Here is a 19432-nt window from a genome sequence, read left to right as displayed (position 1 = left end):
CTACTGCTTCGACGACTTCACGTGCGAAGCGATTGCGTTTCTTTCGAAGCACGTTGATCTCGTCGATGCGCGCCGTGCATTTGGGGCAAGTGCGGCAATGGGATGATAAGTGGCCGGATGACGTTGTCTTGAGTGAGGCGGCATGTTCACGTGCCCTGTCATTAATGCACCTTCCGGTTTGTCCCACGTAGACTTTTTTGCATGATAATAGGATGCTGTATACGACTTCCTTCTGGCATTCGGCGTATTTTGTTCGATGGTTGGTGGTGCATGTTTCCCCTCTTGTTTCGTTGTTTACGCGTCGGCACATTTGATACGCCTTGTTGGGGGCACTGCAGACAACAAACACACCTTACCTGGCTGCAATTTTTTTGAGGTTGTGGGCGAAGCCATGTACATAGGGAACTACCGCGGTATTCCCTCTCGTGCGCAGCACGTTCTGTCTCCTCTTATTTCTTCCCTTCACACGCTGTAGTAGGCTTTCACTCACAGCCGCCAAGAGGCTTTCCGCGTAGCCGGCGTTAGGCAGCCTGGTTACCTGCCGGTTGAAGCTCGATTTCATCTGATGCGTGCAGGACTTCTCAATGGCGGAGCGCAAAGCCATGGTTACAATCGCTCGCTTCACGTTCTTCGAGTGTGCCGAGTCGTGGGGTAAAAAGCCCTTACTGCTCCGTGTCTCGTACCGCCAGCAGATATGCCCCTTGCCGAACTGCAGGCTGAGGTCCAAAAACCTCAGGTGGCCATTCTCCGGTAGTTCATGTGTGAAGGATAGCCCCTGGGCGCTGTATTCAAAACTCCCCATAATTTTACCCTTCAGGCGTTCGTTACAATCCAGGTCATTCGCGCACAAAACCAAATAGTCATCCACATAACGAAAAATGGCCACAATAGGCTTTCCTTCCAGGCTTCCCTGAATGCGTCGGTCCACCTCCGCCAGGTATAGGTTGGACAGGTAGGGGGCGACGCGAGATCCTATGCATATCCCCGCTCGTTGCACATAGTTGCGGCCTTGATGAGACACTGCGGTAGATCGCAAGTACGTGTTGAGCAGCTCTAAAAAGGCGTCACAGGACATTCCAACTCCATTTTGGAAGGAAATCAGGCCTTGTTCCTCAATCGTTGCTCGGAGTACAGACATCAGTTTGGCGTGGGGTATAGAGTAATAGAGGTCCTGGACGTCCACCGAAAAGCCCGAAACAGCCCGCCCCTGGTCTCCTTCTAGGTACGACAACACGTCTCTCGAGTTTGCGGTCATGCGAACCCATTATCATGCAAAAACGTCTACGTGGGACAAACCGGAAGGTGCATTAATGACAGGGCACGTGAACATGCCGCCTCACTCAAGACAACGTCATCCGGCCACTTATCATCCCATTGCCGCACTTGCCCCAAATGCACAGCGCGCATCGACGAGATCAACGTGCTTCGAAAGAAACGCAATCGCCTCGCACGTGAAGTCGTCGAAGCAGTAGCCATCAGCAAGAAAGTTAACAAGTGCGTCAGCACAGCTTCCGTGGCGCTGACAAAGAAAGAACTGGAACTGCTTAGCGATTATCCCATTAACTAATCTCGGAAAAAGAGTGTCGCGCTGTGCCAATGTTGTGCAATGTTTCATGTATATATGTTCCCGCTTTTTGTCAATAAACTCAGTTGATAGTCAGCACTGTGTCCGTGTTTCCTTCCTAAGTCCTATCGTTTTTTTGTTCAAGCTGAAATTTCAAATCGGCATTAATTCCAGCAGGTTCCATGGAGTTGAATTTGTGAATTAGATAGGATTTTCGGTATTTCCTGTCCCTCGGAGACTTCAAGCTGAAATTTCAAATCGGCATTAATTCCAGCAGGTTCCATGGAGTTGAATTTGTGAATTAAATAGGATTCTCGGTATTTCCTGTCCCTCGGAGACTTAAGGTTTGACTGAAGTATATACAACTTAAGGTCATCAAACTTGTGGCCTGGTTGGTTGAAATGCTGGTATGGAGGGTTTGCTAAGAGTATCTGCCCGTTGACCATTATGACGTAGGCTCATAGGTTGACTCGTTTCGCTTATATGGTGTTTGCGGCATACTGAGCATTCCAACATATACACAATGTTGGACGAAGTGCACGTAAAACTTGAATTAATCTTGTGGGCATAATTACTGGCTGTGCTTTTTACAATGCACACGGTCTGCAGGTGCCTGCAAGTCTTGCATCTTGGACGGGAGCAGCTGGCTATCACTGGTTGCTTTGAAGGGCCTGTTTTAGCATGCACTAAAATATCTTTTAGATTCCTGTTTCTCCGGTAGGTAACACTTGGGGCTTCCGGGAAAGTCTTTCTAAGTCCGTCGTTACTGGCTAAAATGGGGTAGTACTTCCGCAGTACATTGTTTACGTTTGGGAGGGCGTGTGAAAATTTAGTTATTAGGGCAGGTGGCCTGGCGCTTTCGTTTTGTCGCTGTTTGTTGAGCACGTCATCCCTTTTGAGATTAAATGCACTTTGGTACGCCTGATCGAGCGAGCTTTTGTTGTGGTTCCTGTTAATAAGGGTGGACTTGAGTTCATCTTGGTGCTCTACGTAGCCACTGTCATCACTGCATACTCTTCTAAGCCTTGTGGCTTGCCCTACAAAGATCCCTTGCTTGCAGTGTCTCGGGTGATGGCTTTTATAGTCTAGGTACTGCTGCCTGTCAGTTGGTTTCCTAAAAAGCGTGGTTTTAAGTGTACCGTTGTCTAAAATGACGGTAGTATCTAGGAAATTTACTTCTTTTTCAGAATGCTGGCAGGAGAATTTAATAGTCGGATGCGAAGAATTGAAATGAGATATAAACGTTTCTAGAGTCGCGCGACCGTGTTCCCAAATCATGAAGATGTCCTCTATGTAGCGGAGGCAAACCTGAGGTTTATGCGGAAAAGAGCTTAATAGAGTGGCTTCAAGTTGCCCCATGAAAATATTGGCGTAGGTCGGCGCGAATGGAGTACCCATGCCGGTTCAAAAACTTGCAAAAAGTAAGAAGAGTCGAATGCAAAACCGTTGAGAATTAAAACTAGTTTTAACAATGTTTTGTACACTTCTGGCGCATATTCTGGAGGTCGTGGGTTCGGATCCCACCTGGCGGGCATTTTTTCTCCACTTTCTTATTTTCCAAATTCTTTATCTTGAGCTACTACATCCTCCCCTTTGCTTTCCGAGGTCTTCTTGACTGCCAATTTTTATTTTCTGTCTTATTTTCAACGAGCCCCTCATTTCCTATTCTGATTCGCTACATGCATAGCGAGGGCCTCTGTTCTTGCAGTCTTGGCGCCATAGGGAGCTTAAGAGGGTTCAATGCTGGTCGACCACTCTCGAAATGTCGTAGATGCTCGAGTCATGGCCCGGGGGTTAAAAAAAAGGTCCCCTTCATCCCGAGTGGTCCGAGTGGCGCTGGCTACCACCCCCAAGCGCAGGAAACAAAAACACCTGAACATAAATACCCCAGAAAGTGGAGGCTAAAGTAGCCCCGCCGGTAGCGTAGTGGTTATTGCACAAGACTGGTATTCTGGAGGTCGTGGGTTCGGATCCCACCTGGCGGGCATTTCTTCTCCACTTTCTTATTTTCCAAATTTTTTATCTTGAGCTACTACATCCTCCCCTTTGCTTTCCGAGGTCTTCTTGACTGCCAATTCTTTTTTCCTGTCTTATATATATATATATATATATATATATATATATAAATATATATATATATATATTGAACGAAAGAAATTGGAGGAAAAATGCTCGCCGTCTTCTTCACCGCCTGCCCCCATTTTACTTCTGCGTTCATTCGACAAGCCCCTCCTTTCTAATTCTAATTCGCTATATATATCTATAGTTGTGACGTTTATGGACAGATCAGCCGGCAAACGGTCACGTCGTCTAGCTAGGTCAGAGTCCGAGCGATCTTAGCAAACCTGAGCTGATGATGATGATGATGATGATGATGTCCTCAAATTTTTTGGCACGTACCCACAAGGGGGGATTGGCCAGGGCTAATTCGGTTAAAAACGTGGGGACTTCAATATACTTATTTCCGGAAAGAGGCTGTAAAAGGAAACTTAGTTGTTAATGAAACCCGAATTACCCATTAATCAGCACCGCTTAGCAATTCAAACGACCTGAGGCAGAAAGAAAATTTTGAATGCAATTATATATATCCCTTCTTGCAAACCCCAGCTTTGATGCGCCAATAGATAATATAAGTGTTATCGATAAAGTCAACCCCAACCTCTCAATCGGCTCCTTCAAAAACAGTTGTCTAGCTGTTGAGAAACGGCGACAGTCGAGGAAAAAATGGTCGATTGTTTCGGGGACCTGGCACCGCACACATAGTTCTGTAGGTGAAAGTTCTGATCTGAATAGATAGAAATTAAGCCTCGGTACCCTGCAGCGCAGCTCGGTGAAGGTCACCTCGCATTGCCGAGAGCCACAAAAATTAACATTCCACCCGTACTTTAAATGTTGGAACTCTTCAAATGATAAGAGTGAATCGGAACGGGTGGCGTCTAAATGCCAATATCGTCTTAGTCTCGCAGATGCAAATAGAGCCAGATTAGGAATTCCGAATTGAATGGGAGCTGTGACGGCGAGATTAGCTAAATGGTCCGCTTGCTCGTTGCCCCTGATGTCCGTATGGCCAGGGACCCAAGACAAGCGTACCTCCTTCACGTGCCTGGGAACAAAAAATAATAGTGTGCGGTACAATGGAGAGTCCGAAGAGGAAGTTAACGCTGATACAACTGCCATCGAATCAGATAATATGATGATTTTTGAAACATGCTGCGGTACTTTGCATAGAGCTAGAGCTATTGCTAAAAATTCGGCCATAAAAATGGGTGTGTAATCCGGGATTCTCAGCGAATAACTCCAGTCTAAAGATTGTGAAAAAATACCAATTCCAGCTTTCTCGCCATTTTGAGATGCATCAGTATAAATCACAGAAGAAGCAGGATAATTGGATAAATATTCATTTAAAATAGCGGCTAATAGCGAGCGTGGTAGAAGTTTTGCAGCGGAAGGGAAGGGGTTTTGAAAGTAAAACTCAGTTTCTCGCTCGATTGTGGATACCGGAATGACCTCATATAGCTTAACAGCTGAGGTTTTAGCTGAGCGAACACACACTTCGTCTTCTTCAGAAAGCACGGCATGGGACATAACCTTCTGTGTAGACTGTCCACCAACTGCTCTTCTATGTTAGGGCATAGCCTCTGTAAAAGTCTCCATTTTCTGGGGTTCATGTCCTTTGTTACAATCTCCCTCGGCGAGAAGAGGAAGCCATCCTGTGACTCCTGGTGACCGTGGAACTAGCGGATCATAATAGGGCTTGAGTCGCTGCACATGCAGTCTCACGACCGCGGTGTCGAAGATCCGATGAGGGCATAACTGGCTCGACGATATAATTAACAGGCGAAGTGCTTTGATAACACGGTAAGGACCTTGGTATTTTGCTGTGAGCTTAGAACATATACCTGGAGTGGGACATTGCACCCAAAGCCAAACAAGGGAACCCGGCGAGAAATCGCGTGGTGCACTGACCGCGTCATGGCGACGTTTCTGTAGCTGCTGGTGTTCAGAGTAAATTAACGAGCGACTGGCGGCATTCGTCAGCAAACTGCGAAATCTGGGAAATCGGTGTGCACTCGGAGGGGTCAGGGCGGTATTACAGTACCGTGTCCAGCGTGCAGGTTGGCTCTTGCCCGTAGATGAGAAAAAAAGGGTGAAAATCCGGTAGTCGTCTGCGTCGCGGTATTGTAGGCGTACCTGATGAACAGAAGGACCTCAACCCAGTTTGAATGATCTGATGGAATATACATAGACAGCATGTCTCCAATAGTGCGGTTGAAGCGTTCGATTAGGCCGCTGGTTTGCGGGTGGTACACTGTGGTAGTGCTATTAACTTTGTTGCACGCAGCCAAGAGCGCTTTGACGACCCCAGATAAAAAGAAGCGACCTCTGTCACTCAACAGTTGTCGTGGCGTTCGGTGTCGAAGGATGAAACGACGGAGAAGGAAGGATGCCATGCCCCGCGCTGTGGCGGCTTACAGGGCTGCTGTCTCGGCGTATCGCATGAGGTGGTCTACCGCAACGATAATCCAGCGGTGTTCTCTTGATGTGCGCGGCAGAATCCCGTAGAGGTCGATGCCCACTCTAACGAAGGGGCGCGTAGGGCATGGCAGAGGCTGGGGCTCGCTGGTTGTTGGTCGCGGAGGACAGTTACGGCGCTGGCAGTCGGTACAGAAACGAACATATTTCGTGACGAAGGTGTACATTCCTCGCCAGTAAAAGCGAAGGCGAAGTCTTCGGTATGTCTTCAGGGCACCTCCGTGGGCACACTGCGCGTCACCGTGGAACGAAGAGCAGATGTGCAAAAGTAAATGGCGAGGGATCACAAGGAGCCATTTGCGACCTTCGGGCGAATAGTTTCGGCGGTAGAAGAGCTGATCATGGAGAGTGAGCTGGGCAGCTTGACGGCGAAGACAACGGGGCGCGGCTGCTGGCGACGGTCGAGACATAAATTCCTCAAGGGAAACGCTCCACGGATCCTTTTGCTGTTCTGCTGCCATGTCAGTGATATCAAAGGGGGTCAGAGTGCACTCCACAGAACATAAATCGTCGGTGTCATACGCTAGAGGAGACCGAGAAAGGGCGGCTGCGTCGGTGTTCTTATAGCCGGACCGGTATACAACTCGCATGTCATGTCCTTGCAGCCTCAGAGCCCAGCAACCGAGGCGGCAAGAAGGATTCTTTAGCTAAGAGAGCCAGCAAAGGTGGTTGTCCGTCACTACGTAGAATGGGCGTCCGTAGAGGTACGGGAGATATTTCTTAATAGCCCAAACGATCCCTAAACATTACTTCTCAGTCACAGAGTAGTTGACTTCTGGTTAGGGTAGTACGGCCGGTGTAAGCGACGACGTACTCTTTGAATGCGGTCTTGCGTTGTGCTAGTACTGCGCCCAGGCCAACACACCGGGCATCGGTATGAATTTCCGTGGGAGCGTTTGGAATGAAATCTCGGAGTACCGGTGGCGAGATAATAAGGTAGCGCAATACATCGAAGGGTTTGTCGCAAGCGGGTGAACAATCGCCGATCTGTTTGCTACTACTAAGGAAATTAGTCAAAGGCGCAATGATATTGGCGAAATCGCAGAGACGACGCGCCGGAAGTAAGAGCAAAGTGGGACAAAGCTTAGGAGTGGTTTCATTGTCGGTTTGGGAAATTCCGCCACTGCGCGAAGTTTTGCTAGACACCGTTATTTGACACTGGCGCTCAGTGTGTGACACACGGTATGGTAGCTGTCTCAGTGGTGCGTGGAAACCTGTGGCAATATGCTGCGAAACACCGGATGCCCGGCACAAAGTGGCGTGTTTTGCACCGAAAGGGTCTCGGAAACCATGTAGAAGGGTCAGAAGCTCGTCTGGTTGTGCATGATGTAATTCGTAGTTGAAGGAACTTAAAAAATCAGTGCCCTTTCACTCTAAAAACTGATGACCTGCGAAGATGCAGGCCCTCCGCAGAGTGCACGAAACAAAAGAGGTTTGTTTGTAATTTACGAATGAGGATACTCCCTCACCTATACCTGAATGAAATCTGGAAAGACCTTAGCTTTATCCTAGCGGACAACAGAATCGACAGCTAGGCTAGTTGTTATCCGTCCATCCTAAACAGCGCTTAACAACACAACGACAAGGATGAAGGGACACAAGACGGACACAAGAGTCTCAACTAAATATTTAATCGGAAGAAAAAACACATATATACAATCATACACCACACGTGTCTTTAAACGTCATTACTACACAGTAGTGCGCCAACAATCTTATCGTAGCCCACTCCCCCCCAAAAAACACAACCTAAGGCAAAGTCTTAGGACGGCAAATTCCTTATCGTACAGTGTCACAAAAGCATGGCTAAAGCACTTCCGTTCACTTTTTTAGTAGGAAATGCCTCCGCCAACTCTCTTGTCAACTCGTCAGTGTGGCGCCACAGAATACACGTGTCCTTATACAATGGGTTGCATTTTTCTTCACTGGAGCAGGGTTTTACGCAGCCCCGACTCTTTCTGACTGGTACCGACGACTGGAATAGTGAATTCCTACGGCGCACCCTTATACGCATGCGCACGATAACCAGTTTGAAGGCGAGTTAGAGGTACGGGGAGAGAGAGCTCAGGTGCGTTTATAGATTACGTAGCTACATTCTCCCATCTACCGAAAGTACCAGGTGAGAACGGAGCATCGAGGGAGTAAAACATTGGCCCCGTATCTGCTGCTTCCGTTGCAAATGTCGACAAAAGACGATAGTCTTTGTCGATATTTGCCAAGTAAATGCCTCCCTTCACTTTCCCGCTCACCTCTCATGTTGTTCCTTTTGCGTCGCGCTCCTACCAAGGTAAAACCGATAAATATTTGCTCAAAAGAATTTAAATTTACCGCGTTCCACTGCTCCAGGCCGGGTACGTCGATGCCAGCGCTGGCACATGGCGGAGAAGCGGGTGAATCGAGGCGCCCTACTTCAACGTTTATAGAATCGCGATGCCATAGTCCACATGTGTTCCAAGCAGAACGTTGAACCTATCTAGTGGGACCTTTCGTAACTGCTGCCGCTGGAATTTTTTTTAAATGCCACCAGAAGCTATGGTCACGCGGGCGACAGCAGGTGACAGTGTGATTTTTTTTTCTGCGGTAGATGTAGCATTTCATTTCACAAAAATCAAGCATCTATAAATATTTTTCATGAAGGAACACTGTAAATATCCCTTGTGTAATAATGTTCTGTCTTATATTTGCGTATTGTGTGGTCCTTGTTCAACAATGTTGACAAGTATGAACATAGAAACCGGACTTAGGCGGTAACATTTCGCTGTGAGTGTATAAGACTATTGCGCAGAATTCGTTTCACTTTGGCCGGGTGGTTGAATCGAGTCACAGACAGACAGACAGATAGACCAAAATTTCTAGGTTTAAGTAGCCCAAGAAACACACCCTTTAAAAAACAGGGTGTTTTGCAGCAGAGAGAGAAAGAGAGGCTAAACATATTTATTGTGTCCTAGTAAAGAGTCGTTAGGGTGGCCTCCGCATTCAAGGAGTACATTGGCACGGGCCGCGGGTTTTGCCCTCTCCACCAACTTGCGTTGGACGTCGAGGGAAGAGCTGGCTAAGGCGTTCTCCCGAAGCTCATAAGTGCGGAAGGGATTGGGCGGGTCAAGTGGGCTTCGTGTACACCCGCCGACCATATGAAAGATTCCCCACAGAAGCGGCACAAACGGGGATACACGGTGGGGGCTATGTAATGGTATCTGCTCCGGTGGGGGTAAGTATTATTTTGCAGGGCGCGAAGTATTTTGTCATGGCCCTTAGGTAGTTGTTTGTGCGGTGGGGCGTACGTTTGTAGCTGTAGCCGATAGTGCGCGGTAATCTCATGATACGAGACAAGAGGAAGCGGACGCAGATCTTCGTCTTCAGGTGAACGCGCTCGCAGCGAGCTAACAGGGATGCGCAGCTCCAGCAACAGCGTCGAGTGAGGTCTGAGGCGGTGTGGGGGTTAGCAGTGTCAACGTGCCAATGGTAAACACTGGCCGCTCGTTACAGCTTCGTCAGTTCCTGATCCGCACGATGTGCAGAGGAGCAGATTCTAAATCGAAAGCTTTTCAGTGGGCCTAATGGCGTCCAGTCAAAAAACGAATGCATTTCCCGCTGGACCTGTTGGTCGACCAAAAAAAATTGGCTTAGCTCGGCTATGCTAGGATATACGTAGCAGGAGCTAAGATTCAGCTGGTTATTCTTAGCTTTCCTGAATGTCTGGTATTAGCTTCATTATCATGCTTACTGCTGCTTCAATGACACGCACACGGTATACGGACTATGTGACACATATATACACCATTTTCCTTGCTAGAAGTTGGCACCGCCATTTGCTTTTTCTGACCGGACGCTAGCGCCGTCTATGAAGCGACCGCCGAAACCTCCGCGCTGGGCTGTTAAGTGCTCCGTTCTTCCCGTGCGTTTGCTCGCTACCCGTGCATTACCGAGTGAAGCGTAGTGGTTTGGCGTTAAGTTAGCGGTTGCAGTGCTTGTGTGTGTGTGCTCTCTTTTGTTTTTATCATCTGCGGACGGATTTTAGGTTCCAATTTGCTGCCAGAGTGGAAAATGCCGACCCAGGCTGTTGCGAGCAGCAGTAGCAGTGTGGTGGTGGTGCCGGTGGTGCTCCGCAGTTCCGCCATGCAAACTTACCGGTATTGCACCGACTGACATAGAAATCGATATCGGGGAGTAAATACGTGCTTTCAATGCCACCGTGCTTGTTATGTTCACCGATTAGTCATGTTTACGGAAGCGCGGACGTGGAATGCGGAGCGCGCACACCATATGTGGGTCACGGTGATCCGTGCTCGCGATGGACTTTCGACGAGGTGATTCCTACGCTGTTGACATATTGCAATGCAACATAATCGTTCTTAACTAGACTTATGACTGTTACTGACGAAACGAAATTACCTGGGCGGAAAAATAACACGACCGCACAACCAGTCAAATTACTATTCCAAGGTTGAGCAGAAGGGTCGACGTTCGGGCGAGTTAGTATTGGTTGATCATGATCGTGATCATGATTGACCTAACTCTGCACAGCCGATGTGGCCTGTCACTCGGAGCCCACCTTTGTGCGCTTCTTGCACCACAAATGCTTTACGCGACCAGCAGTAACTGTTTTGTAATCGTAATACTATAGATTCCGTTACAACGCAAAAGGATTGGAAGCTTTTCCTTTGACCGCGTTGTAAACAGGTTGAGCTATTTTCCAAATGCAGCGTTCACGCGTATCTCGAGCTGCGTTTCCACATTAGGCTGCCTGCTTATCCTGGTATCGTCCAGCAGTGTGTGATGGAGAAAGTTATCCTTTCATATCGTTTGACAGTGTCATGCATTGGCCTGAAAAAAGGTAAACAAAACGCCGTGATTTTAAAGGTTAGATTAGATGAAAAGGGGATTGTTTAATGCCAATCGGCTGTAATGACCAAACAATATATGGTATTTTATATTGAATACAAAGAACCACAAGTTATTGTAATGTTGTAGTGTATCGGCGCTCGTGAAAGATCCCCAGGTGGTCAAAATTAACCCGGAGCCCCGCGGCGCGCCTCATCACCCATGAAGCGTCGGGGCGTTCAACACCATAATCATTCAATTAATTAATCAACCAATCAATCAATGCTGTATTGTGAAGGATAAAGTTGCTTCTAACATTTGAGGGGGTTCCGTTCGCTGTCGCAGCTTTGCGTGTGATAAATGGATTTTTCTACGTCTGCTTGCCGTACAAGTGCACCCAACAAACCCTGGAGTTGATCGTTGGTACAAAGTCGTTGCGATTTATCAACGGGATTCACCGATATCTCAACTCGGCGTGCGTTGGGAATTAATGCAGCAAAAACACGCCGCAACCGCACTGCATTTTCTCCAGGCAGTGTCGTGCACATGCGTGCTGTCAGCGACTGTTTCTCGCTTTCTCTGGTTGTTCAATAACCCACCACCGCGCAGTGCTGACCAAGCGACGTTTGCGCCTTGAACGGCATCGCAGCATTGACTAAAACAGTTGGAAGTTCCGCAAAAATTAAGCACACGGTGCGAAATACTCCTGAACTACGCAGCGGCGCACACCGCGCCGAGCGATGTTAACAGCCCTGCGCGCACAGGCAACGCTGGTCGGCCGCCGAGAGAACTGGTTTGAGAATATTTTCCTCCTTTCCAGGCTGCTTATGGAAAATGGTGTATATTTATCAAGCGGCTCAGGCGCAGCGTCACCAATCGCCCCAGAGCAAAGCTGGTTCCACAGGCGCACGCCGGAGTTGCTGCGACGCACCAGGCATCGATCAGTTCCCCACCCGGCCACCCCTCGCATGATCATCCAATGGACCGGGCGGCAACGTGCGGAACGGAGGACGGCGAAGACGCTGGGCGCGTGGGGTGCGTGAGACACCCCTGGCAGCGAGCAATGTTCTGTGCGCCGTGTGACGTCAAAGCTCCTCGCGCATGCGCAGCACGGCTCTGTAGGAGCCGCGCGAAACTGCTCAACCTCGGCCAGTGTAGCTCCCGCTAAAAAACTCTGATAAGGTTATCGTTCTGATCTGATTCTGATCGTTCTGATCAGATCTTTCCGCTCTGATCTGATTATCGTTAGTGTTACAATGATTTTCATTGTTCCAATTCTTTCCCCACGCTTCCCCAAACCATGTTAACTGTGTGGTTCCCCCCTTCTTTTTTTGCTTCCTTTCGTTTTTGTTGTTTTGCTGAAGTTTTTCCTGGCAATTACCCGACTGTTGACTGTTTTTTTTTCGGTTTCTTGCCTTGTATCATTTTTTATCGTTCATCTTGGCCGATGAACATTCTTTATTTGTTTTTTTAGCTGACATTCACTGAACGTCTGTGCCCTTGCAACGTTTTTTGTGTATATTTGATTGCCATTTGTTTGTGAATTCTTCGGTATTTTTGTATAAATTACATTTAAAGTGTGCTTTATTTTCTGCATTCAGCTCTGCTGCTACCCTGCATAATGACTGCACTCGTTGCATTTACTTATCGAGGGTCCCGTCACAGTCCCTGGACTTTGGGACGCTTGTCTGCAAAACATAACCCCCTGTATTCTTTTGTTGAAATAATAAACTTCATTCATTCATTCATTCATTCATTCAATATCCCTGGATACGCGGTGCAGGTGTGAAATAGGGCTTCCATGGGCTCAAAACGGTTACTTTAAAGTCGCGGAAAAGCAACGGCTCGAGATCAGACAATACACGCATCGACCATAAAGGAGTGCAATAGCTTATCTTTATGCCATAAACCACATAGCGTATACATTACCGTCCTTCGTAGATGCGTTTACTTAGCGCACGAAAAATCATCGCTAAGGTTTGTTCTTCGTTTGTGATTTGGGGCTTCGAAGGTTCGTCGATCGACTGGACGTACTTTTAGGGAATGTTGGACGCTCTTTCAGCGAAGATTTTAAGGCAGTTTTCATGTCAAAGTTTTCGCGATTGCCCCCATTTTCTTTCAATGCTTTTTTCTAATAGTGCGAACAATTAGAAGCGAATATCGTAACGCGGAAATCTACTAGGAAGATCATCATTTGTGTCCAGTTTATTCTTGGGTGCAGAAAAGTGAAAACAAACAGAAAAGGAAATACGTTAGAGATCAAGTTCCTGAATAAATATTTCGGTAGTACTTTGCTGTGCGCCGAGATAACCTACATGAAATCCCGGAGACGTTCTTTGTCTGTTGCCTATATTTGCCGAGAGCAAGCCCTGTAATGCATGTTCCCGCAAGTGCCTCGGAGATAATTTGGGTGCTTCATTTCTCTTCATCAAATGCCCTTCAAAAACAAACAGAGCAATAAAAACTTTCAATTGCACGTTGTAACCTGCAAGGAAATCCCCGGCATTTTGGTTTCTAACATCCCGCAGAATTATTCAAGGAGTGCTTTATTGAGCAGCATGCGAATAGATAGTGTTTTGCTCGAAGGTTTATCCAGTGGAGAGGCTTATAAAACTGTTTTTAAAGTCGCATTTGCGCCTCAGAAAAAAAATTTAAGGGTTTTTACATATGTTCGCTGAGCACTCTATCGTACTCTTACTGAATGTTCGAAGCTCACTTTCAGCAAACGTTTTGTGCAATGTTTTGCTGCTACCTTTGCATAGTCGCATTTAGCCATGTAAAAACCAACCGGAATGATTTTGCCTGTATACACGTGATTGATTTATTTACTCCCACGATGTGACTTGCAGGGACACTGAAGTGAATTTGTCAAGCTCCCTGTTCTGCTTGCACTGCGTAGACTGACTCAAATTATCACATTTTTCATCGTTTGCCCGGTTGATAAGTCCGTAATTTTATAAAGCGCGAAAGAAGAAAAACTACCATGCGCGGTCTGTGGTGGCCGCACTGACTAAAGGCTGTGACGACAAGAGGAGATGGACCTTGATTGGGCGATGTCCAAGGTTACCATTGAAACAAAAGTTTCAGTTTCGGTTTTGTAAAATAACATGCTTGACATCCGACGGCATCGTTAGATGGGCATTCTCGATATCTCACTAAAAGTCGTACCGCGCTTCTGCCGCGTTGTCGGCTGTAAAATGCCTAAGATAAGCCTCCCAGGACGGCTTGGAATCGTAGCAATCACTAGCTGAGGCCTACGCAGTGGATGAGCGCTCTCCGCGTCACCGCAGATGCTGAAATGCCATGCGCTTTTCCCGCATATTCGGAGCTTGCCTTACTCATGTCTGTATCGTAAAAAGCGTGCTCGTACCAGGCGAGGGTCTGCTGATTCTGGCCTGTGCCCACTGCCCACAAGTACTCGGTGCTTGTGGCAACAGCACGCCAACGACAACTCGCTAGCGCATCGGTGTCAGTCTGCACGCGTTAGGCGAACTCGCTCTTGGAGCAGTGAAAGTTACGGCCCAACAATGGTGAACTCAGTTTCGAAAACAGCGGCCGCGAACAGACAAATCAACTTACAAAAAAAAAGCATGTACCCTCGAGAATTCGAACTTGCCACTTGCACAACAGTAATCCTAGCGCTTCAGACCACTCGGCCACGACTTTTTTTTAGATGCGACGCTGAGAGCATCCCTTGTCGGCGGCCCTGTCCTTCCTGGGTGTGTCCGTCGTCGGCGTCCGCACTCTCCTCCGTTCACCCCCTCTCCTCTCCGATGGCGAACACTCTCTCGCGAGGGGCATTGGATTGGATTTGGATTGGATTGGATTAAAGTGGATTGTGTTGGATTGTGTTGCGTCATAGCCGCGGCAGACGCACTGGCACCGGCGCGTGCCCAGGTGAGAGGAACACTCTCTCTCAACATCTGCGGGTGTGCGGCTCAGCGCGCTCTCAATCCGCCGGTGGGCGGCGCTGCGCACGGTGCTGCGCATGTGCAGTACTCTCTCTCTCCGCGGTCTCCTCTCATTCGGGCGCGCTGCGCATATAACCGGTGTGCCGCTCTCCGGCGGCCTTTCGGTCGACGGCTGCTCTCCGCTTGCGCTTGAACCCCCCTCAACGTCGCATCACACCAGGGTTCCCGCGAGAGGAGGTGGGCGTAATGTTATTTCTTTAATGCATGGAAATTTTAGAAAAAAAAGCTCAGTCAGGACAATTAACACAATATAAACACTAACAAACAGCAAAGGGTTAGCACGTCAGTCTAACAAAGGTCGGCCCCATTTAAAAACTCAGGCAAGCAAACGCACGCATCCAAAAGATGCAGGCACACCGGTGGATCACTCTGCGCTGCATAAACGCTCCGTACCAACGCCGCCTGTTCCCGAAAAATGCACTTCGTCGGCCTAGGAGGTTCAGCATGCTGATTAGTCTTACGTCACTTCCCCAAGCTAAACAATCCAAGGAGAACAAAAATGTCATATGGCACCCGAATAACATCCTCAAATGGCAAGAAGCGCATAGTGTAGGGGGTGATGTGAATGTCATTCTTTAGTGTCCGTTGCAAAACGTCCCAGAAAAGCAGCGTCCACGGCACAGCACAAAACACAAGGCCGCGACCCAGCGCTTCTGAGTTTGGATATATAAGGTATATAATCTAAACCAGTTTACTCTTTATTTATTTTAGCATTTCAAGTACCTTAGGTGACTATTTGTTTTATAGCGCTCGCGCTAAGCGTCCCCCTAACTTCCACAATACCTCACGTCTAGCAATTGCTTTTCGTAGACTGAAAAGCTTTCGCAGATGTGTAGACGTGCTGCTGACCGCTGTGCTTGTTCACCCAGCGCAAAAAAGTGCTTCCTGCTCCCTAGTTTTTTGCTGCACGGTAAATGATTCAGTTGATTTTATTTCCTTAGTTTCTATATTGACTTCGCTTACTCTTCTCCCGCCTTCAAGTGGCCTTAGGTTTTCGTACTAGCGTAGCAGTTAGCGAAGCGTCGCATGTGCACTTGTGCGGAGCGACCCGGACTCGGAGCTTGATACAGTGTACTAACTAACAAAGTAAAGAAAGGCACATTCTTACATTCACAAACGTGTTGTGGTTTAGTTTCTACTGAGCGAGCAAATTGCGACGACTCGTCGGCGGCCGGCGGACTAAACGCTGGGCCGACTGACTCTGTCGGAAGGTCGGCGAGCCGTGCAGTAGCGCAGCCAATTGCCAGCTCATCTCCTCCTGACGTCACACGAAAACGCCACAGAAAATGGGCGAAGGTGCAGAGAGGAGGACAGCATTTCCGAATTGATTTTTCTACTAAAATTCTCGTAAACGCGCCCAGAGTGGTCGAAACATGGCCTATGGACCCCTGCCTACAATTTGCGCTAGTAATCCCGCAATGCTTACAAATCACTTCAGTGTCCTTTTAAAAACTGGGGGACGTGCTAAGTAACCCGGCACCTTTAATACGCATCCGACCAACAAAGACGAATGATTTGATTGATTGATTGTAGGAATGTAGATAATTTTAACAGGAGTAGCCTGTGCAACGCAACCTCTAATGCCTTCCTTAGGTGTAGAAATGTGCGTTTATCTGTTGCTATTGTCATATCATGAGCGATATAGTCGATAAATTCTGTTAATTTGGTTCCGCAAGATAACACGCAGTGAAAGCAGTGCTCAGTACTAGTTAACAATACCGTTCCTTTGGGGCTGCTTTATTAGGTTTGAATAAACGTTATGTTCTAACGCTTTACAGCATGTAGGCGTTTACAGCATATAGACGTTAATGACAACAGCCTATAATTATGTGCTTTGGCCCTATCTCGGTCCTGATGGATTTGAGTTTTGTTAGCAATTTTTCGCCCTTTTGGTAATAATGATTTATTTATTTTAGGGTTTAAAGCGCCGACGCAACGCAGGCGATGAGGCGCACCGTAGTGGAGGGCTCCGGATTAATTTTGACCACGTGGGGATCTTTAACGTGCACCGAAATCTCGTACGCACAGCTGTTTTTGCTTTTCGCTTACATCAGAAAAGCGGCCACGGCGGCCGGGAATCGAACCCGCGACCACGTGCTCAGCAGCGCAACGCCTTAGCCACTGAGCCGCCGCGGCGAGTAGCAACGACGAATGAGACATTGCCATTGAAAAAAAACTTAGCTCACACGAAAAACATGGAAAAACTAGTCAGTTCGTTTGTGAAACAAAAGGATGGGAAAATTGTGTCCAGTCTTACCAACGGCTCCTCCGGTGCCCAGGTCATAAATGAGGGCGAAAAAAATAAGCCACTGGTAGCACCGTCCTTGAATCCAAAATCGACCCATAACGATTTAAGATAAGCTACAGTTTAGAAAGCGGACAGACAGTTCGTCTTATTCCGAATGATCTGATCACCAATGAAATCACACACGAAGCACAGACTGAGGCGGTCGTGCTATTTAGTTCGGCGGCGGCAGCGCTCAGCCTAGCGGAAGCCGCACTCGCAAGTGTCCCGCTGGCATTGGTTTCACAAGGCGTCCTCTCCTCCCCTCCGCCCTTCTCGGCCACTTAAGATTGTCACCGGCGCCAGCGTTGTTAACAAGGCCACGGCATGGTACGCAAGAAGAGGGCGTCGTTTGACAAGAGCTTGGAGGAGTAGACATGCATGATATTTATTAGTATTCTTTCCTGCGAATTGAATTGTTTGTGTAAGATGATATTCTTGCTACGGTGTACAGTGGTAGTGTGCGCCATTTAACGTTTTTATGGTTTTGACTTCATCTGACACGTTGGGAATTCCTGTAGTATTGACTGATGCACTTAGCAAAGTAGCTTTACATGATTTATTTAGTTTTTCCTTGCTGTCATAAATTTGTAATGATGACGATATAATCAATTCTATCGTTTCATACGCGTCCTTTTCATTGTGTAAATCACATGCATGGTTTTGTGCTTCCTAGGAGATAAAACAGTTGTATGTTTTATTTTTTTTCAGGTTTAGATCACTAAATTAGGTTTGTGTTAACCAGGCAAAAAACATTCCGCATGTTAGTTGAGTTCTCCATGTGTACAGGACATTTCTGCCATTGCTGCATGCCATGGGTACTGGAACCTTGTCAAGCTGTCGCATGACAAGCGTTTTGTCCCCGTTTTCCTGTTTTTCTGTGTATTAGGAATGCTCAAATAAACAAGCTTCTAACAAACGAACAAACGAACATCAAGTTATCTATCTAGTTTGTAACGCTTTTTTTAATCTTTACCGGAATTGGGACGTCATTGTATTATATGGAATGAAAGCCTTGAGTCCCTCATTACGCGAAAAACGGGCGCTGTCGTGGTTGTGGTTTACCGGAACAGGAAATGGCCGGTGTGAAAAAAGTAAATAACAAACACTGCTGCATTTCTTTAGGGTTTCAATCCTGGCCTCTAGGCAGGAGGCGGTCTTTTAGTCTTCAGCCCCAGCGTCCGGGCTAATTGCGACTCATGCGGCATATTCTCCCCTGGTGAAACTGGGGAAACATTACTGCGTTGTTGTTGCCCTAGCAACGCCACCGCCATGTTGGCCTTGAAGGCGTTATAATTTCCACGGCAACAATGCAAAGGCGCGCAGCTTGCGTGGAGGAGAGGTAACGCTCTCCCCTCTCATGCCGGTTGGATTGCTTCCCCCCTCCCCGTGTCCCCCCCATTCCCACCCGGCAACCGCCGCCGCCACCCCGCTGCCTCCAACGGGCAAGCCTCGCTCCGACGGCACGAAGCCACGCCGCTTGAGCAGTAGCGACGCCAGCTCGAATATCACTTGAACACTTTAATCGCGCTACGTGCGCGAAAGCGACGTGCGGCGAGAAACACCGATGACCAATACAACACAGACAAGGTTGTCTGTCTTCAAGCACAGCACACGCACGACACAAGTCCTATCCTTCAGTTCAGTTTCACGTACGGCATACGAACGACGTTCTCACCTTTTGCTAACAGCACTCAAAGAGTCTTCGCGTTACGATTCACCCTGGTGTTCTTGGCGTGCCTTTTGCAGCACCGTAATGTCCGAGGGAGCACATCGAGCACATACGAGAAATCGCCCACTACATGAGACGCGCGTCGGCCTCGCTGCTCGCCGTGCGCAAGCAGCAACTGCGGTGACCGTTATCGCGCATGCGCGCCCCCAGTCGCGCCGGAGAGAAGCGGAAAGAAAAAAAAAATGAGAGCATGAGTGTTTCCCCAGCGCCACTGCCTCTAGGCGCGCAGTAATACAACCGAAACTAGAAAAAGTAGCATTGGCCTGCTCTAGGGTGGAACCCGGGTGCGCTACAGCCACGCTATCACCGCCTTTCTTAACCTGCGCTATCTGCGCACATGTTCCACGGGGAAACAGTAGCTAAGATTCGTGGTGAAAAACAGCGCAAGGAACACAGGGACAAAAAGAAAAAATGGACGACGCACAGCGCTGAACTCGCAACTGAAAGTTTATTATAAAGAAAGCACATATTTATGCACAATAACCATACTAACACGTGAACAGATGACACTCACAAAACGTGTGAGC

General features: G+C 48.0%; 1 protein-coding gene across 1 annotated transcript in view; it reads right to left on the bottom strand.

Annotated features, from left to right (window-relative positions):
* Window positions 1-17414, bottom strand: part of LOC144158340 (neural cell adhesion molecule 1-B-like) — a 60621-nt gene extending 43207 nt beyond the window's left edge. The window contains exon 1 of the mRNA XM_077689161.1: window positions 17147-17414. Coding sequence (XP_077545287.1) covers window positions 17147-17234 — 88 coding nt within the window. The 5' untranslated portion in view covers window positions 17235-17414. The remainder of the gene's footprint in view (window positions 1-17146) is intronic.
* Between the last annotated feature and the right edge of the window lie 2018 nt (window positions 17415-19432).

This window comes from Haemaphysalis longicornis, unplaced genomic scaffold, assembly GCF_048455015.1.
Source record: "Haemaphysalis longicornis isolate Haplotype H1 unplaced genomic scaffold, Haemaphysalis longicornis Haplotype H1 scaffold_10, whole genome shotgun sequence".
Classification (NCBI taxonomy): domain Eukaryota; kingdom Metazoa; phylum Arthropoda; class Arachnida; order Ixodida; family Ixodidae; genus Haemaphysalis; species Haemaphysalis longicornis.
The sequence above is the reverse complement of the archived record's forward strand: the minus strand, read 5'-3'. Positions and strand labels throughout refer to the sequence as shown.